General features: G+C 48.8%; 1 protein-coding gene across 4 annotated transcripts in view; it reads right to left on the bottom strand.

Moving 5' to 3' along the window:
* Positions 1 to 1,807: 1,807 nt before the first annotated feature.
* Positions 1,808 to 19,519, bottom strand: part of TIPARP (TCDD inducible poly(ADP-ribose) polymerase) — a 27,468-nt gene continuing 9,756 nt past the window's right edge. For all 4 annotated transcript variants that reach the window (XM_068692934.1, XM_068692933.1, XM_068692937.1 and 1 more), the window contains 4 exons: positions 7,807 to 7,975; positions 7,111 to 7,292; positions 3,146 to 3,421; positions 1,808 to 2,552 (listed from right to left, as the gene is read on the bottom strand). In XM_068692934.1, the coding sequence (XP_068549035.1) occupies positions 2,105 to 2,552; positions 3,146 to 3,421; positions 7,111 to 7,292; positions 7,807 to 7,975 (1,075 nt within the window). In that variant the 3' untranslated portion in view covers positions 1,808 to 2,104. The remainder of the gene's footprint in view (positions 2,553 to 3,145; positions 3,422 to 7,110; positions 7,293 to 7,806; positions 7,976 to 19,519) is intronic.

Here is a 19,519-nt window from a genome sequence, read left to right as displayed (position 1 = left end):
GCTGCCGGTGCCCCCGGTGCCTGCCATGCCCAGCACCAGCCCCCAGCTGCGGCAGGTCGCCCCCAGGGGTCTCCTATTTGTGATATTCGAGAATGAAACCACGGGGAACCTCGAAACTGAGAGGAAACGCAGTGCCTGTGTTAGGATCACGATGCAGCGTTACACCAAGAAACACACCGGGGCTGTGCTCGTGCCCCCGCAGCTGGGGCAGCCTCTTCCCTGCTGGTCTCCAGCCGTGAAATCGGCAGTGAAACTCCTGGCAGGGGGCTGCCGGCTGAGAAAGGAGAAGTTGGCCTCAGAGCTGCTCCACGCAGACAGCCCAGGTGAGGATCAGCCCCCGTCCTGCTGGAGCTGCTGCGGGGAGAGGCCGCGGATTCGTTCCGGGTGAAGTTTGGCAAACAGCGGTGTGCGGGGCAGCTCGGGAGGGGTGCAGATTGCAGCAGGACCTGCAGCAAGACCAAACAAACCCAAACGCGCACCAATGCGTGAGAACGGGGAGGAAAAAAAGAAGCGGGAGGTGATTTATAATGGGCTGAGTACGTTTGAGACAACTTGTACCCGTCTGGCTGGGGAAAAGGGAGCCCGACGGAAATTCGGGAAAGAACAACCCTTAGGTCAATCTGACATTGTTGTCCAGTGGATGGGAAAATGTTCTCATAAAAGCAGACCTCGTAGCCGTAAGAGAAGCATTAATTGGGAGGCTTTTTCCACTTGCTGTGATGTTAGTGTGGAGGTGACACTGCTGGCACAGTCACAGAATGATGGAATCAGAGGGTGGCCTGGCTGGAAGGGGCCTCAAAGCCCATTTGGTTCCAACCCCCACCATGGGATGGAGCCCACCCAAACCAGGTTGCTCAGGGCCTCATCCAACCTGGTCCTGAACACCTCCAGGGATGGGGCATCCTCTCTGGGCAACAAGGAGCCCCAGGGGCAGGAGCTGCTCTCCAGTGCTGGAACTGAGCTCCCAGTTCCCCTTATTGTGCAAGAACCTCAAGTTTCCATGTAAAAACAGCTCAGAAGATGTGTTGCCCACACTGCTGAGTTCGTGGAACAACCTCCGTGCCATATTTGCCGCTGAAGCCCCGTGCCAGCCGTACTGGCTGTGGTGCTGGAGCCAGCGGGACCAAATTCCCTCCAGCAGAAGGGACGCGGGGACAGGCGGTGCCTGGCAGGACACCTGCTCTGTGCACCACAGCTCTGTGCTCCTTCAGGCGAGGCCACCAAAAGCAGGACAAGACAACACAATTATTTATTTTTGCTGCGGGAAACCCAGAGCCAGCTCGGCACCACAGCCCAGCACCATGCAGGGCGCTGGCGGCCACAGAAGGGACAAATCCTGCCCCAGAAACCTCGGTGCCAGCACACGGAAAAGCTCAGGGCAGTAACAACAGCAAGGGGGAGTGGGAGGAGAGGCATTGAGTGTGCTGGGGATGAAAATTATCTGGTTCGGATTATCCAGGACATGAGGAAACAGGCTCGAGTTGCGCCAGGGGAGGTTTAGGTTGGACATCGGGAAGAATTTCTTCACACAGAGGTGGCCAAGCCTTGGAACAGGCTGCCCGGAGAGGTGGTGGAGTCCCCATGGCTGGAGGTGTTGAGAGATGTGTGAGTGTAGCACTGAGCGACACATTTTAGGGACAGGACACAGTAGGTCAGGTCACTGGTTACACTCAGTGATCCCAAAGGTCCTTTCCAACCTAGATGGTTCCACGATTCTGTCTCGAAGTGGCCATCCACAAGAGTTTGAGATCAGATTTCTGGTAAGTGCGATACGCACAAAAGGCAACCAAAATTATCCACACAAACACAACCTTAAACACGAATATTTACTAACATAAATAAACAGTGTTTTATAACAAAAGGCACAGATTTTCAACTATAAACAATGGAAAAATATTTACAATTTGCACATACATCATCAAACAGCAAGTGCACAATTGGTCACTTCAGATCTTCCTTTCTATATTTTTAGATTTAACTCCTTGCAAGCAAGTAATTTTACTCAGTTCTGCAACGTTCAATTTATTTATTTATTTTTTACACAAAACCCGCTACAAATGTCAATAAGAGTTCATTAAAATGAATAATTTAGCAGCACAGGTTTTCAAATGGAGACAGTGTTGCTAACTTCTTCGTACTGGATAATAAAATAAGGGTAGCTCTGATCATCGTTAAAAATGACAAAAATCTGAGGCTCAAAGTAATTGTCCACGCAAGAGTCATAGAGGTCACTGGTAATGCTGCCCGGGTTCATGGGGGGAGGTCTCCGCATGGTGTGGTTGCCCACCGTGTATCTTCCCGTCAGTACTTTAGCCAAGAACATGTAATGAACTCCTTTGGGTGACCTTTTGGAAAAGTTATGGGAATAGCTCGCCTTTCTGGCAAAGTAACTGCCCTGTCCGAACATGGTGGCGTGCTTCCCGCAGACACGCGGGTCGAAGTTGTGCTTGCAGATCCCGTCCACCACGTCCTGGGAGGTGCCATGGAACAAATGCCTTTCGTTCATTATCCTGTCGAGGCCAGTCATTTTTTTGGACATATACTCCTTTTTCCTGGAATAGAAAATGGAAAGTGAAGATGAGTGCTCGTTGTGGATCTGCAACCAAAGAGCAGCATTCGCTGCAGCTCTTAAAGCAAAAGGCATCGGTATTATCCTCTGCAGTACTGGAGCTGTCAGAGGGGATTGGAAATCATTTCTGTGTGGATAACAAGACCGGTCTTCTGCTTTCAAACAAAGCTTTTGCATGAATTTTGTATTATTGAAAGCTCCTGAGCTGATCCTGCTGGAGGTCTGTCACCTGTACAGCAGCAAAGGCAAAGCAGCTTGAAAACTGCTTACTCTTCATTTGGCTTGGAGGTGAACTGAAACAGTTTTCAGCTAGGTATCCTAGATTTATTTTGAGGTTTCTGTGAAACCACATTTTCCAGAACTTATCAATAGGTAGCTTACAAAAGCTCTTATAAAGGTGATTTCAGGACAAGATATTTTTCAGTGTTTTTTAGATATTCAACTGAAGATGCTGCTTTTCTTCAGGGTCTGGATTTGATGTATTCTAATCAATGATAAATTTGTATTTTGCAGCCTGAATCACACTCTAAGGTATTTTCCTAGTATTGTAAAAGAATGGCATTAGCATTGTCTTACCTTTTATATTTCTCCCAAAGAAACTGATTTTGCACTCTCAGAATTTTCAAAATTTTGTATTTGGTCTCTGGCACAGTCTTGTGAAACAGGTTATAAATGGTTCTATAGCTTTTATCTTCCTTCAGAACAGGCACTTGGATGAAGTCCTGAGATGGATCCATACTAATCCAGGTTTCAGGATAGAAGTTTGGAGAGGTAACAGCAGTTGGAGATAAGACGTGTGAGGAAACTGGTTCAGTTGGTGGAGAGGGTACTGGAGAATTGCCACCTAGAGTCCTAGGATGGGAAGAAGAACAAGTTTGTACTTCAATATTCCCACGCCAAACAGCTTCTAGTCACATTTATGTGGTTACCAACATGTTTTAAACAATCGCTGCTCTCCTTGGTTCCGTAACAATTCCCATAACCTTAATGCTTGTTTAAAACAGCCAGGCCACCTATTTTGTCTTTTTAACTCCTGCATCCACTTAAACCAGTACCAAACCCTCGACTCCCAGGCATGCCGTCCCACCCAGGAAAATCTTACTGGCTGGTGGGGATTTGAAAGCCTGCTCTCACCTTTATCATTCACATCCTGGGCTGGAAGGGTGGAGTAGTGGTGATTAACTACAGAACAGGCAGAATGCTACCAAACACAATGACTTCATGACTGTAAGCTCATTTTAACATGCAGGGTAAGAAGAGAATGTTATATAAAACATTTTACGGGCAAAACTTGCATATATTTCACTACATGACATGGAAGAACAGACTGTGTGTTTTTAGTGCTACCCAGTATCCTTCTGAGGAAGGCTCTCCCTGTTTTCATGTGCGCAGCCCAGATGTAGATTTGCATTTGCAGTTACTTATTTTCATGCGATGCAGCAGCCCCTCCTTTTGGGAGAGCTGCCAGGTAAGAAGAGGGCAGCAAAGGAAGGAGGAGGGGAACTGCTGCCTCGAATGCTCAGGGCAGAGGAGCACAGTGTACACCAGAAAGGGAACGTACCCTGGCAAAAGCAAGTTGATGTGGACACTGCCTGTGGTACAGGCAGGATTTCACTCTTAATAAATACCTGCACCGCTGTGGATTTTGTCATGCTTTTGAAACTGCTAAATTTAGATAAAGAGTATGGTGCTTGTGGCTTATGTTCACCTGATTATAATCTGAACAAGCGAGCTTTACTCAGCTGAATAATCCTTACTTACTGGAGTTCTCCCACTTACGTCAATGGAAATACTTTGAACATGCAAGGCTTGCAGGTTCAGGCTCTGGTGCTCCAACTGTAAGCACACAGATCTGCAGCTCACCGAAGCTGCTGAGGCTCCCCTTAAGCTGCATGAACACAAGGAGTTATCTCAGCCTTCACCAAAGTGTTCTCTTATAGGAAAAGGTGCTACTGATTCCAGGACCACCCAACAGCGACGACAAACGGGTGATGTGCAACCAGAAGCAGGCAGCTCTTGGTAGGAAAGATTATAAAGTGCCAGCTCTCCACTGCCTGACTCAGAAGGCAAATCTTGTCTCCAAAGAGCACAGCTGATCTTAACCACACTCATGAATTTCTCAGGTCACTTGTGTTCTGATAAAACATCATGGCTGAAACATAAGGAGACAATTTGTTCTGCTTAGGAGGAAATGAAGAGAATTTTGTGCATTTACCTTGGGCAAGGCGAGGTTTGCCACCATCCAAGGCCAAGCCCTGAGTATGTGCAATTGGATTTAGCACATCAGAACAACAGGCAAACCAGATCCTCCACCTTATTTTTGTAGAAAGCAAGTTTACTGGGGAACACGTGCTCAGCTCTGCTAAAGGCAACACTAGTTTCTGCAGTCAATCTCCAGGAATCACTCGTCCTCTGTTCACACCCGATTCTGCCCGAAAGCCAACCTGATCCCAAGGAATACTGAAAACACCTGCAGACGATTTCCATGCCCATTAGGCTGCTTTCTCTGCAGAGCCAACATAATTATCTAGATAAGTAACAACTCTACGGGTATTCACATCATTGCTACAGAGATGTCAATGTTGCCTTCCAGAATTTTTAATGCTGCTGATACATGAGCCTGAAAGAACCTTGTGTTAGTTTCTGTGTGACCTAGAAATAATTTCATGTGATTTTCTGATTGCTTCTGAGCTTTTCAAGCCCAGAAAAAAAGGGGGGGAGTCTATTTTTAACTTGATACGTCTGATTTGGATAACAGAGACAGTAAGCTCTAACAGCACTCACGCTATTCAGAGCAGAAACACTCTTTAAAATACTTTTCACGTGGCTTTCACCTGCTGCTCAAAGCTGAAAAGAGACCTCGATTCATTTGCATGGATTTGACTGAACTCAAACTTCTTCTCACTTTGTTTAAAAGAAACCCGGGAGATGGATTTTTTCAGAGTGAGTATTAAAACAGCAGTCTACAACATCCCATCGTGGTTTTATTTTTTTTCCCCTCCCAAAGTCAGCTGGTAGAAATGTTACTGCAGCACCTCACGCACTGACACTCAGACTGGAAGACCAAGCACGAGTGAACTGTAAGTTACGGATTAACGAGCAAGTCAGTAAACACAATAAAGCTCTGCATCCTTCGGCGTACTTTGCTCACTTTCTGACGAGTGTGACTGAAGTTTAAGTATTTATTATACAAGGGAAAGCACTGAACAGTTGGCATTTGTCAACTACTATTGCACATTCACCATTGTTTCTGTTCTTTTCCAATTTTATAACTTATTTAAGCAGTTGGGGAAAAAAAAAACAAAACACTCAGGTAGCATTGTGTGATAGGCAGAGGCAAATACTGACTTTTTAAAGATAGTTCCCATTAATATTCAAAATACTCTTTTGTTCCCTACTGAGAATTGCTGGATGTTTAAGTCAGAGCTACAAGGCCTTTGGGTGAAGAAATTCAGAACAGGTTTACTGCAGAACAACAGAAATTTCAGAGCTTAATTTACAGGTTTGGTAGATGGAATGAGCAGTTACAGGCAAGCACTCATGGGTGTAAAACCCCCACTAAAATTGCCTAATTTTAGCATCTCTCAAAATCATAGACTTAAACTGTAGTAAAACAGTCATTGTTGGCAAAACATCAGAAAAATCCCTTAAAACCATACTTTTTAAGATCAGAATTGTAATCACCATAACAAGAAACTTCACGTTTGGTCTTTTCATTTGCATCCTCCACCTCTCTCTCTAATAATTCTGGGCTTTCCTCCTGCACAGCCGCATCCAAAGATGTTTCCAACCACCACTTGTTTTGAGGCTCTGACCAAACTCGCTTTTGCCTCACAATTAGATGCTTTAACAACAAAGCACTAACGAGCATTCTAGCCCTAACGCAGCTGCTAAATCTCCTTTGATTGGCCCAGCATGCCAAGTTGCCAGTCAGACTAATGACTTCCACCCTTTGCTAACAGGACAATGTGTTTCTAACTACTGAACTCTGACAATAATGTTTCCAGCTGTGCTGGTGAGATCACAAAAATGGCATTTTTATGAGTTGTAATCAAAAATGACTACAATGCAACACTTTCCTCACTCTGCCTTTGATGGTAAGCATGTTCACCCCCATTGAGATGACAATAAAAACAAGGAATGCTTTAATTGTGCTTGAAAATTATGAAATGTTTTTGAACACTCCTTTTTATGGGACCTAGACGTGATGGCCTGGCAGTCATGATAGCGGGTGAAATGCCGAAAGCTGGACAATAGTTTGGCAGACTTCGAGTACATCTGTGCTTCTGATGTTCTGAGATCCACAAGGTACAGCATAATCTCCAAACAACAAACAGAGCCCAACAGAGGAGTTCCTCAGATATTTGTCTTGGGAAGCGACAAGAGAATAGCTGCCAATATGACCAACATTTTTTTTATTATTTCTCCTGATTTTTCTACCCAGTGATACCTGTTTCCTTCTCACATCTTAATGAATGCAATTCCCGTGCACACACCAACACACAGAGCAAACGCAGTTTCAGTTTTGCTGGGGTACGTACTGTAGGAACGGCATCAGCACCACGCAGGAGCGCAGCAGGGGTCTTCTCTTGATTTCCCTTCTGAAACAGGCGTTTTGCTGGAAGCCATCCTTGATGTTTAAGATATACTGATTATGCCAGGTAACAAACCGGACCTCCTTCAGACCCCGGCAGCTGGCTTCTTCTATCAATCTTACAACAGGCTGTTTGAAGAGAATTAAACACAGACATGATAAATTATGTGTACAAAAATTAATATTTTTGCCAGGACCTCAAAGAGTCCCTCTACCACTCTCTTCCCCTCCCTCGCCTCTCTTTCCCTTGCTCTGAAACACACTGACCACCAAAACCTGCTCAGTTTCGTTGTGATCTCTCCCACAAAGATTTCACAACTTTCCTGTGATTTGTTCTGATGCTATCACGTTTTCACATGTTGAATGTTAGGCCCGATATCTGACCTAAAACTCCCTTGCCACAAATTATTCACTTTTCATCTTTCTTTGCTGAACGTGAAGAACATAAGTTTGCTGCAGAACAATCTTTTATATAGTAATACATTCTCATCATTTTTGTTTGTTCACAACAATAACTCCAAGTAACTTTCCAAACTGTTCAAAGAGGAAACGGACCGAAAATATCTATATAGCTTATGTTGCACACTGTATATATAGTTTTGGGTTACAACCCAGAAGCAGGATTCCAGAAAGCATTAAATACCTCGGAGTATTCTCTCCAGACGAAGTGGTCCCTGCAGAAGTATTTCCAGACCGTGTAGTAGTTGGAGCTGGAGCTGGGGCAGGATGGTGTGGACAGCCTCCGCATTTGGTCAAACTCAGCAGTTTCGTATAATTTCATAACATTCAAATCCACCCAAAACTCGTGTCCCCTGGAAAGAACAAGAGAAGCAAAAAACTCTCACTGCCTGCAATCCATTAAAAAAAAAAAAAAAAACAAACAAACGTGGCCTTCAGCACGGAAAAGCAGAAGAGCAGACCAACCACTGTCCTGACCCGCTGATATTTATTCTGTGAGCGTGCGCTGTGCACACATTGCTAGGCGGATCCTTGGCATTTGCAGCACGCTACCTGAGCACACACACCGCTCGAGCGCACGGACGACGCAGCCACACAGCATTCAAAAGGTTACTCCTGTGAAAGTTGGTGCTTCGGGGAGGAAAAGCAAACATAAACATCTCCAGATGAGGAGCATCTGCTGCCAATCCACCCAAGAGTTCAAGTGTCTTTCCTCACGTGCGACAGCAGAGAAGCAGGGCAGTATGAAAGGACGAGGGGATTGTGCTGTTACGGAGCCAAGGCTGGGGAATATTGGCTTTGTGCAAGGAGCTACATCGCTGCTGCAGCAATCAGCACTGATACACGGCTTCACGTGAAGTGCCTGGCGCTTTCTAAAGGACACAGAACGAACTGGAGCTGCAGCTGGGGAACCTCAGAGTTTACCTTTTAACTAGAGGAATCCCTGATCTAGCAGCAAGAAGGAAGTTAGAACAAGAAATCTATAGAAACTGGGAGAAACGATAGTCGTAGCATTCATTCCCTACAATTTTTATTATGTTTTTTTTAGAACTGGGACTAATATATCTCCAAAATATCCCTCTTTGCATAATTAGCTTTCTATTTTACAACCCCTACAAGCTGTCAGCTCACTGCAGTTCACCAGCAGCTACAGATCGCTGGCTTCTGGAAAGGCACCTTTGGAGATGATATATCAAATGTTTTATTGGAGTTCTTCACAGCAACATGAATAAAGCTGATATCTGAAATCCAAAGCTTATTTAAAACATTTTAGCTGCCTCACACCATAAACATCCAAGTATCGTGCATGAAACCAGCCACATCAAGTGGCAGCTCCTCTAAACATCCACAGGAGTTTACCAATGCTGATTTGCTTGAGAATGGTTGTGATTTTGGCAGCTTTTACACAGTTGCTGAGGAGTTTTGTTATACCACTCTCACAGATAAAGATCGTACTCTTCAGGAGTTAAAACATGACCATCAGCTGCAGCTGGAAGTGTCCTGCATGTCTGTTTTCTTCATTTCGTTGTATTTGGGTCTGTGAACTAAGCACAGTTGGAAGTACCGAGCGCCTTCCTGACATTCATGAGAAGGCAACGAGTCCTGGGCCGGTGAGCCCACGACCAGGGGACTGCATCCAGTGCTGTCTGAGCAACTCCAGATTACTCCCTGTCTCCAATACTTTTTTATGTAGACTTACAGATACTGAATAGTCTCAAAAGCTGAACCAAATGTCCTAAAAACATAGCTCCGTGAGCTACCTATAGCTCTCCAGACACAAAACCCACACTTCTCTAAAAACTGTCAGAGAGCAGCATTAGCTACACTGAAAGATTTGTCAAGACAGCGCCGTCACATAAAACCCGTGGAAGGTTTCAGTGTGTTCCCTGCTTGTGCCAGAGCTGTACACAGCCAGAACATGAGCACAGGGGGAAACAACCCCGTGGACACAGCCCTAAGGGCCTGCACCTTCCCCTGAGGGTGTCCCAGCAGGGCTGCCGTGCCACCCAGCACTGTGACGATGGCAGCGCAGCCACCCACGCTGCTCAGGGCAGTGCATCACGGCAGCCGGCCTCGTTCAGCTGCAGGCATCTTCAAACACAGCAGCAGGACCAAGACAAACGCCTGAGATGGGTAAAAGAGAGCTAGTCAGAAGGGAAACGAGCACTGATCAAATAAATGCCCTGTATGAAGGGACTGAAATGATAGGTAGGTCTTACCAAAACAAAAACAAAAACCCCAAACCAACCAAAACACGTGTTCTGCAGCGAAAAAATACCAGAGGCACCCCACCTTCCTGTAGGGAGTCATCTGGTTCCCTAACAACAGGCTGCAGCAATCTGCTTTATTTGAAAACAATGTGTGAAACCAGGAGGAAATCAGCTCTCTGCAACACCAAGCCGGGTTACTAGCTAGCAGGCAGCACAAGAATGAGTTTTTGAGTGAATTTCTTCACAAATCGATGTTAACGCTGCTTTAGGGGCATTTGCTCTTTCTTACCAAAGCATCCATACCGATCCCATTCTCAACTTCAGGGTCCACTAAAAAGCAAGTTCAGTTTGACGCTGTATTACTCCAGAGTGAAGAGATGGACTCCCTGTTTCGAGGCTGTGCTGCCCCTAGGAATCCACACCCCAAATCACCACCCCCAGATAAGGTGCCACAAACTTCATTAACCAAGTGCACACAGAGACGTGTCGCAGTGCAAGCTCACGATTCAAGTGTTTGTTCTCACTTGGATCTATTTTCAACTCAAATACCACAACAAGATTTCAAAGATCTGTGACCTTCAAGAAAGTGCAAAGAAAAGGAAAAGCTCCTCTTTATATACGGGTTATTTTCTTTCAAAGCAGTACCCCGGAGGTTTATGTGGCGTTACTCTAACTTCATATATTGCGCGTGGTACAGTCAGAACAGGTCATGAAGAGACGTTTGCTGCAGTTTTGTGTTAATGCAGTGCAAAGAAAAGGGAATCTGGAAGTTGAGACACGCTCCAAACACAATCAAAGCTTTCCACGAGCATGCTGAATGCTTCATGAACCAGTCACGTACTGGTTAACACCCTAAAAGCTAGGAGCCTTCACGGTTCTGAAGACTGGAAAGCAAATTCTGCAGGCATTGAGGCGAGGCTGGCTGCTGATACCTGGCTTGGGCATTTCTGACTGTGCTGTGTCAGAGCACAGCCTCCGGCACGCACACATCGCCGAGTGGCCGAGCAGCAAGAGTCAGCGGGAGCCCTGGGGAGGGAAACACTTTTTTTGAGATGAAGGCAGTCTTCTCCTCGTGCTTTTCCTGCAGGGCAGGTTGATCTCGGCAGGATTAGGGACGAACTCCCAGCACCCTGGCTTGGAGCATACTGGCAGGATTCTGTGCTCACGTTTTCTATCTGCACAGCACGCGAGGAACTGCTGGGGGTCTGGGCAGCTTTCCTCCAGCAGTGCTGTAACAACGGGGACACTTCACGTACAGTTCCAGTAAAACAAACTGCTATAAGCCTCTTTCCTACAGCAGTAAAACCCCGCTGCAGCCGAGCTGTGCCTGTCTATCTCATCGGACTCTGTTGGAGACTTACAGTTCACCTGACAGCTGAGCATTTTTCTGTGAAACCTGTGCACAATGTGCCAGGTTGCTTCTCCCACTGCTGAGAAATGCAGCGATCCTGTCTGTTGGGTGGGATTTCTTACCTTTGTGCAGCCCCGTTGATGCCTCCCCTCCATCAAATCCATCTCCCTGGAAGCAAACAGGCGGGCAGGATGCCCCCTGCTCCCCACCACGGGCTGACAGCTCGCTGCAGAGCAAACCTGGGCATCACCCGCGCGCCTGTGAGCTCCGGCTTTGAACAGGACACGTGAAGCACTCGTGTCTTCTCATTCCGAAACAGAAACGATGGCTCTGTCTGCCTGGAAAGGTCACAGCATTTCTGAGCAGCCCAGCAGTGCGTGCCCCGGGCCCTGCTCGCAGCCGGCAGCTCCACAGCCTCCTGCAGAGACAGGGGGCCCCGGGAGGCTCCCCTTAGTCCTCGAGGAAAAAAAGGGGCTGGAGGTATTTCTGACATAGAGATGATTTAAAGATTGGTAGGGCATCCTCTGTCCAGTGCCCTCAGCTATGCAGAGAGAAGGCTTCAGTGGTTTCTTTCAGGAGGTAACAGAAGGGTTTTCCTGAAACCCAAACTTCTGTTAACACAGGGATGCTTTAAAGGGGCACTTTTATTTGTAAAGTCAGTGAAGGGTTTAGGGCTGCTTTCCATTAATTTTAACAGAAAATGGAGTGACCAAATTATCTAAACGCTCTGAAATCTACACAAACTAATTTTCCCATGAATATTTTAACCATATACTTTTAAACTCCCCGCATTTTGTCCCTAACATTAGATAGAATAACACCACATTATTTTATACAGCTGAGAATTTTGGACAAATGCATTTACTTAAGTGACAGCATCTGAAAAATACATTGTGTGCCAAAAAACTGCCTGTTTTGGGGGGGATAATTTACAATATTGGGAATAAAGAAACATTCTTTTGCTAAAAATCTTAAATCACATCAAATACAGACCCCTTCAGTATTTCTTTGCATTAACAGTTCCTATCTCTATTCAGAATTCACTTTTTCGAATCAGAGCGTTTGCTGGCATTCAGGCTCTGAGCTCCTGCAATATATTTAGCAGTTGTTTAATAATAGCTCTCCAGTTTAAGCACTTCCTCTGTATATTAAAAAGCCTATTACCAGCTTATATAATGCGAAGCCACGGAAAAAAATGAGTTGTGATTACGGCGGGTGATTGCGTGATTACATCCCTGCTCGCAGCTTTGAGACCCCGGTGATGAAAGCAAACGTGACAACTGCGCCTCTCCACTGCCCAAGGCCTAAATACAGGACAAAGACCCCAAGTTTCGGGCTGCAGAAGAGAGCTGGATGCTCAAGGTTACGTCTGAGATGTTCTTTAGCATAACCTCACCTTGCCTTCCCTGCATAACCTCACCTTGCCTTCCCCGCAGCACAGCGCCCAGCTCCTCCCGAGGCACGGCGCACGCTGCGACATGAAGCTGTGAGCCAGAGGATGGAGCAGAGGCTGTGGGTTAAATCCTAACGGGGAGGGGGAAACCAAGAGCACACGGACACGCAGGGAAAAGCAGAAAGGAGACGGTGACCCCGGCTTGGCAGGGCTTTGGGAGAGCAGGCAGGATGCAGACACCTCGGTGGCACACAGTGTCACTGCGTGTGCGCTGCGGGACGGCTTGAAATGAGTAATAAAAACAACGCTTTTTTTTTCTACAGTGTTTCCAAATGAAAAGTTGAACTTCTCTGCAAACGCCACGAAGCTTCCTGCTTCTGAAGCACAGATTGCTGTCCCCATTTTACCCCTGGAGAGACTTAAACAGCTTCTCCAAAACCATACAGAGAATCTGCGAGAGGTGGGAACAGAGATTTCTTGAGAACTCCTCCTCAATGACTAACCAAATAAAGGTCTGTTTATAAAATAGAGCAGCTCAATGGAATCGTTTTCACCAAAAGAATAAGCATATTGAACCCTATTAAGAGTACAGCACACAAAGAAAACCAAATTTGGTGCTGTGGAACAGCAGCAGTTCAAAACAAAATTCCACGAGCGCCCTCAAAAGCAGAACCTGGCTCCCGGGGCAGCTCAGCTTCCTCTGCCCCTGCTGTAAGACCTGACACAATCTCTTCAGGACACCAAACTGGGCGGGCACTTCTAACAGCAAGTTAAGATATTCATAACATTAATATAATATTCATGACTTTGGGGTGATGAAGGTGGCCTGCTAAAATAAGGACGGCTCGGGTTCACTCTGCCCCGTGTTCTTCTGAAGAACTTGGGTCTCGTGTGAGTCCTCCGCGCCCTTTCCACTTCGTAAGAATCGCAGAAGCTTCACCGCACGGACTCAGAGATGACTAGAAGAAATAGGTTTTGTAAATGCGCTGAAAACACATGTGGTTTCAAACTCTTCTCCTAAGTTCAGTTACATGTCATGAGTCTTACCGCAAGCTGAGTGCAGGAAAAAAAAAGAAACGGAGTGATCAACAAAGGTTAGTGCAGGAAATGAAACTCGGTTCCCATCAGACCAGCTGTGATACAAAGCACGACTGAGAGCTAAACACTACTGAGATGATGAAACCGGTGATTTTCTCTCTCTGACTAAGCCAGTTCCTCTCTGCAATAGCAACAACCTGCGAGGCGCTCAGGGGAACAGACCAGCTTAGAGACCCGACCAGGTACGAAAACTGCAGTATTTTTGTCTGCAGAGTCAGTCAGACCCAACCCAGCCCCCAGGGGAGCGAGCCGGGTCTGCTGGCTGCCTGCTGACCCCACACAACAGCGTTTCCCCTGCCCCAGCCAGCAGTGCTCGAGGCCGCCGGCTGTAGCACGGCTCCAGGTGGGAGACGAGAGGCAGCCGAGCACTGCGTGAAACCCAACGGCACCTGAAGTGTGACAGCGAGACCTGCCTCGTCACGCAAACGTGCCGGCAGCTGCAAACACCACCAGCAGGTCTCAGAGCACCGCAGCCAAGAGGGGCTGCCATCAGAAGCCACCCTGAGCCCGTGGGGAGGGCAGCAGGGACGCGGTCTGTCCGAGCAGCTCTCCACGGCTGCTGAGAGCCACACGGCTGCGAGAGGACAGCAGCAGCCCCGCTGCAGGGAGCTGTGCTGTGCCGGGGCGAGGGGAGCAGCACGGGCTGCTAAGCACGAGCCCGCAGCCTCGATCTTATCGGCCCCTGGTGTTCTGCCACCGAAGGGAGAGGGGCAGCAGGTGACGGGGCAGGAAACGAGCTCGCTATTTCATTTCAGCTGGGCCCTCCCGTGTGACGCTGCTGCTCCCCGCGAGGCACGCAGACGGATGGTCAGAAAGGAGCAGCAGAGATAAGGGTGCTACGGAAAGGTTCAGCACGGCAAAAACAAACAAAAACCAACCCAACCAACTCCCCAGCCCGTGTTTTGCCACCACTACAGCACCAGAGCTGCAGTGGCACACGGCAGCTTTAAACCCACCAGCTCAGTTTGCTGCTGTACAGGGCACCAGGAAGGACTGAGCCGTTCGACCCCACACTCCTACTCACAACATTTTAGGAGCAAACATTTTTTTAGAGCTTGGAAGACACGAGGCACTAGCTAGGGGTGTAGCAACACAAACAGGGATTCTGGCTACAAATCCAGCAACTTTTACACCATCTCAGAGGTGTGAATTTGAAAACATACTGAATGAAGGTTCTTTTTTCTTCCTTTAGGTGCTCTCTGGGGCCAGGAGTCCCTGGTATTTTCCAGGCCGCAGCAGGAGCTCTGCCTGGCAGTGCTCAGACAGGAGCAGGCTCTCAAGCTGCCTGCGAGGGGTTTGCTTTCACACAGCTGCAACACCAGCACGCCCTGGAGCGGGCAGATGCAGCCCACAGCCCACTTCTCAAAACTTCCCTACACACACCCCCAGAAAAGAGGGATCGCTGACCCCTGACAGCACCATGGGGTTTGTGCAGCCAGAAGCCACTCAGCTGTAGTTCACGTGGAAATGCTGCTACAGAGGGGGCAAAAACGCCTTCATTGGAGCACGGCGGCAGAAAGCACACGGCAAACACTTCTAAAAGCACTTCACATGCTCCTTATTTAGGGTCCTGTTTTGCATTCCTTCTAGCGGGGAATTGAAGAAGTTCAGAGCCGCTCAGCTGTGCGCGCTCACCAAACGCCACACGAAATCACCCAGCGGTGAATTTCAGCTGCTTGCTCATCTCCGCTGTTATCAATAACACCGCTGCTCCCCGCGCTGTGACAGCTGTGCAGCTCGCAACGAGAGCTTCCCAAATTTAACCATTTAACACGTCAGACCACGTGCAGAAGGCCCTGAACAACCGACATGCTTCCACTGTGCCCTCCCGGACTCCAGAACGCCAGAGGCACACCCTGACGGTACCAGGAGGAGTTACAGCACGGACCCAAGAGTGAAGACACCCTGACAGCATCAGGAACGAGTTACAGCACGAGCCCAAGAGCGAAGGAAGCCTCGTTTCCTGCCCACATACCTTTGTCCTTCCCTCTCCTTGGCAGAACACGGGCTGTGCATCCCACCTGCCCCATCTGAGGAGGGGGAGCGAGAGCGGCGGTGGTGCTGAGCTGCCCAGCACGGGAAAAGCACCACAGCCCTTTTGGTGCCCAACGTGGGGCTCGAAGGCTTGAGCCACCAAGAGAACTGATTAAAACGTGTACAGCCACCACACTGACTCGCTCGTCACCATGCTGAGTGTCCTGTGAATAGCGGCTTGTTCGCTCACATGTCACGCACTCCGTGTCATGCTCTCCTTTCTCCTCCGTACCCGACCCCACACTCTGGGCTCGTTTCTTTGAGTTCGCTGTGCTGCCAAGCGCTGGCCTTGAGTTTGATCTGGCGTTCGGGCTCTGCGCTGTTATCAGGTGGGTCTCATGGAAACTATCTTGTAGAGAATATTCAGAACCACAGCGCCTTCCCTTCCCCACCTGGATGTCAGGTGATGAATGCTATCAGGAATGGGGCCTCCTCCTTCTTTCACGGTGGGCCAATTACAGCAGTTTGGGAGTATTTTGAACATCCACGTGTAACCCCTGTATTGCTATTTCTAATTCTGAATAATGGGTTTCCTCTCCTCTCTAAGCTTTCCAGCACTGTGGGAATTTGCTGTGCGGGAGATGGTTTGTAGTGATTTGGACAATGCCCAGACACCTCAAGATCCCAATGAAGTCCAGTGCACAACACCCATGTGGCGTAAATTTGTGTGGAGTGCACCATCAGCACATGCCAGCACACTGGCAGTAATTAACTGGGCTGAGGGGATGGGACCAGCAGCGAATAATCTGTCCTGCCAGCTTCAAAAATATGAAGACCATCTCTCTGCCCCGCTACAGGCCTGTGTCTCAGCTGGGCAGAAACTCTCTGAAACACCTGCCCACCTCGCAGAACGAGCATCTCCCTCCTCATCCAGACGCAGCGATGTTCCAGCCACTAACTCAGGACGTGAACTGCAAGGAAACACAGCAGCAAGAAGAGGGGCTCCTAAGAAAAATGCTGCTCCAGTTCCTGCTGGCAGTTCCCCAGGGGCAGCAGAAGGGCTGATGTTATTCCTGACCCTGATGAGGGGATCTCTGCTTCTCACGTGCAAGAATTAAGTGGCAGACACTCCAGCTAGGACTGGAGGGTACTTCAAGGATCCAAAAGGGTGCTGCTGGACTTTTGGCAGAGCTGCTCTGAGCGCAGAGATTAGGCAGCTGTCTGCCCTGCCTGGCCTTTCAGGAGACCCTTCTGTTGTAGGATGGCTGAAGGCTGAGGACCAGCAGGTACCAATCACTGCACCAATGGCAATATCGCCCCAACTGAGCCCCCCTGATCCCATCCGTGAGTTGGATGGAAATGAAATAAAACTGTAATGAAAATGGAGGCTTTTAGTTCTCTGGCAGACCTGCCTGCAGTTGGCCAGTGAGGCTCGTGCTCTATTTAGAGCAAAGACAGATGTAGGTGGGCGGAACAGGAACTGGGCAACCGCACGGCCTCCGATTGCAGAGATGGGCTACGAAAGGTGATGTTTGTAACTACTACATTTTAACCAGTTTCAGGGTATTTCTGTTTTTAGAGAGTACTGCCACATTAAAAAACAACAAAGCCACAACCTCTGAGGAGCCATCGTTCCCTGTGAGCTGGGATACGCCGGGTGCACGCAGCTGAGCAGGGGCTGCAGCTCCCCGGGCTGAGGGGGGGATTTCAGCCAAAGAGGGGGATCTGAAGGTCAGGAGCTGCATGTTTTTTTTAAACAAATCCTCCTGTCGGCAGCAGCAAGGCTGCTTGTTTTGAAAAGCAGCACATGCACGATTAGACAGGTGTATGTGCAGAGGGAAAACCTGCTGAGCTCTGTAGCCAAGCGCTTCCCCTTACTGAAGAGCATCAGAAAACATCTCAGCGGGGTGCTCTCACGCTGGGAAGCAGCACTGGGCATTTTTCCCTCCGACACTCAGCTGCAAGCTGCAACTTCTCCAGGGCCCCTCCTCGCGTGCACGAAGAAAACGGAGTGCTTGGAGGTACTGTAACCTGCTCACATCCCCCTTTGTTTAGGCAGACTGGTGTTTGGCTGTGACTACTTGGTAGGATTTACGAAAGCAAAAACACAGTTTATGAAGAAGTTTTGAGGCCAAACTATAATGAGTGAGCAGCCAAGGCACCTTGTTCCAAGGAAGTGACTTTAGAGGGCTCACCACTATTGCTACTTGGAGCCCAGGAATGCTTCCCTGACATCCTTCATCTCAGTACCACCGACACGCAGGAAGATTTATCCCGATAGCTACTTGAGGAACATCCCATTTGGGTCTGGAGCTCATTCTCCAGCTGAGCCACCCTCCCCCTGCTCTGGTGAGCAGCCCCGCTGCGTTGGGGCAGCACCACGGCGGTGCCGGGCACGCAGCCTGCAGTAACCAGGCCACGTAAGCTGTGTTTCAAACACAGGCGACCAAACAACCACCACCCGCTGCCTATCAGTCAGCCTGGCTTCTGCACAGCCTTTCTTGGGCATGCAAAGTGCTGAGCAGCCGTTTCCTGGTCGCATGCAATCTGGAGAGATAGGCCTGCACGCCGGGGCTGACCACAAGAGATTAATAGCTGCAGCCAAAGCACACGGTCACCATGCGACCCGCGAGCTGTCCCGGCACGGCTGCCAGCCCTGCGGCACCGCGGGCACGCCGAGAGCTGCAGCTGGTTGCCAGGAGACTCAGCAGCCCGGGGACAGGGGCCGGCCTGTGGGGACTGGGAGTCACACGTGGCCCGAGCTCGGCTGCATCTGCTGGGAGGGGATGGCACGGAGAGGGGACGGCATGGAGAGGGGACTCACCACAAGGCCCAGGCCAAGCTTGTCCCCCAGCGCCAGATCTCCTTTAAAACCAGGATCAGGTTGAAGGCTCGCAGTCAGCAGCTCTGCTCTTAAAAAGTTTCCCTTCTGGGTTCTCACCAATACCCACCCGGGGCCACGCAGCTCTCTGCGGGGTGAACCCATCCAGGAGCTGCAGCCCTTGCAGCTCATTGCTCCGGGAGGAGATACGATGAAGATCCAGCCTCCAACCCTGCAGGAGCGTGTCACTGGGTACTCCAAGAACCTGCCCCTGCAGCACTCGGCGCCTGCTGGGTCCCTGCTGTGTCCCTGCCTGTGTAGGTGTCTGCCAGCTTGCTTCCTGACCAGCCCAGGCAGGAGCTCGGGGTGCTAGGAGGCCAAACTGCTCACTCACCAGGCTGGAAAGCTGCAGAATGAGCGCAAGGGCGGCCGGCGGGTTCAGCCAACGTTGCAGGCTGGGGATGTGATGAGTAAGCAATTAGGGAGCTGCGCTTCCTTGAAGGTTAATCACCATGGGCTCTGTGCTGGGAGCAGGTAGGGGAGGTGTGTAGCAAGAGGCTGTGATGCACGCTCCAAGAAAAACAGCACAAAAACCATTTTGTGTATTTGCACAGAGCTCTAACTTGAATGACTCGCAGAGGCTTCTCTCACACCAACACTTGCTGTTCTCTGCTTTCAGAAATCTCTGTAAATATTTGGAAAAAATGGAAGCGTCTCTGTTGTAAACAAGAGTGAAATTTATCTGCTGGACAGTTACACGATTTTAAGTCAGATTGCAAAGTTTTTCCAAGACGAAGGGATGAACCTGTGGGCTGATGGAGCTGAGGTTTGGTGCCCAACCCAACGCCCAGTTAGGTGAACGCAAAGACACCTGGAGCATTAGGCTGGGTCTCTGACACCTAACAGGAAATGAAAACAAACTAATTCTGCCCTAAAACACTAAGGACAAAGGGATATAATCCTTCAGGAGGCAGAAGAAAGAAAAAATCCACAAGGACTTGGATGGCAAAGACAAACTCGCCGTTCCCCCTGCAACCCAAGAAGTGTCTC

Source organism: Anas acuta, chromosome 9 (genome assembly GCF_963932015.1).
Source record: "Anas acuta chromosome 9, bAnaAcu1.1, whole genome shotgun sequence".
In the NCBI taxonomy this organism is placed as follows: Eukaryota; Metazoa; Chordata; class Aves; order Anseriformes; family Anatidae; genus Anas; species Anas acuta.
This window is presented reverse-complemented; position numbering and strand designations above follow the sequence as displayed.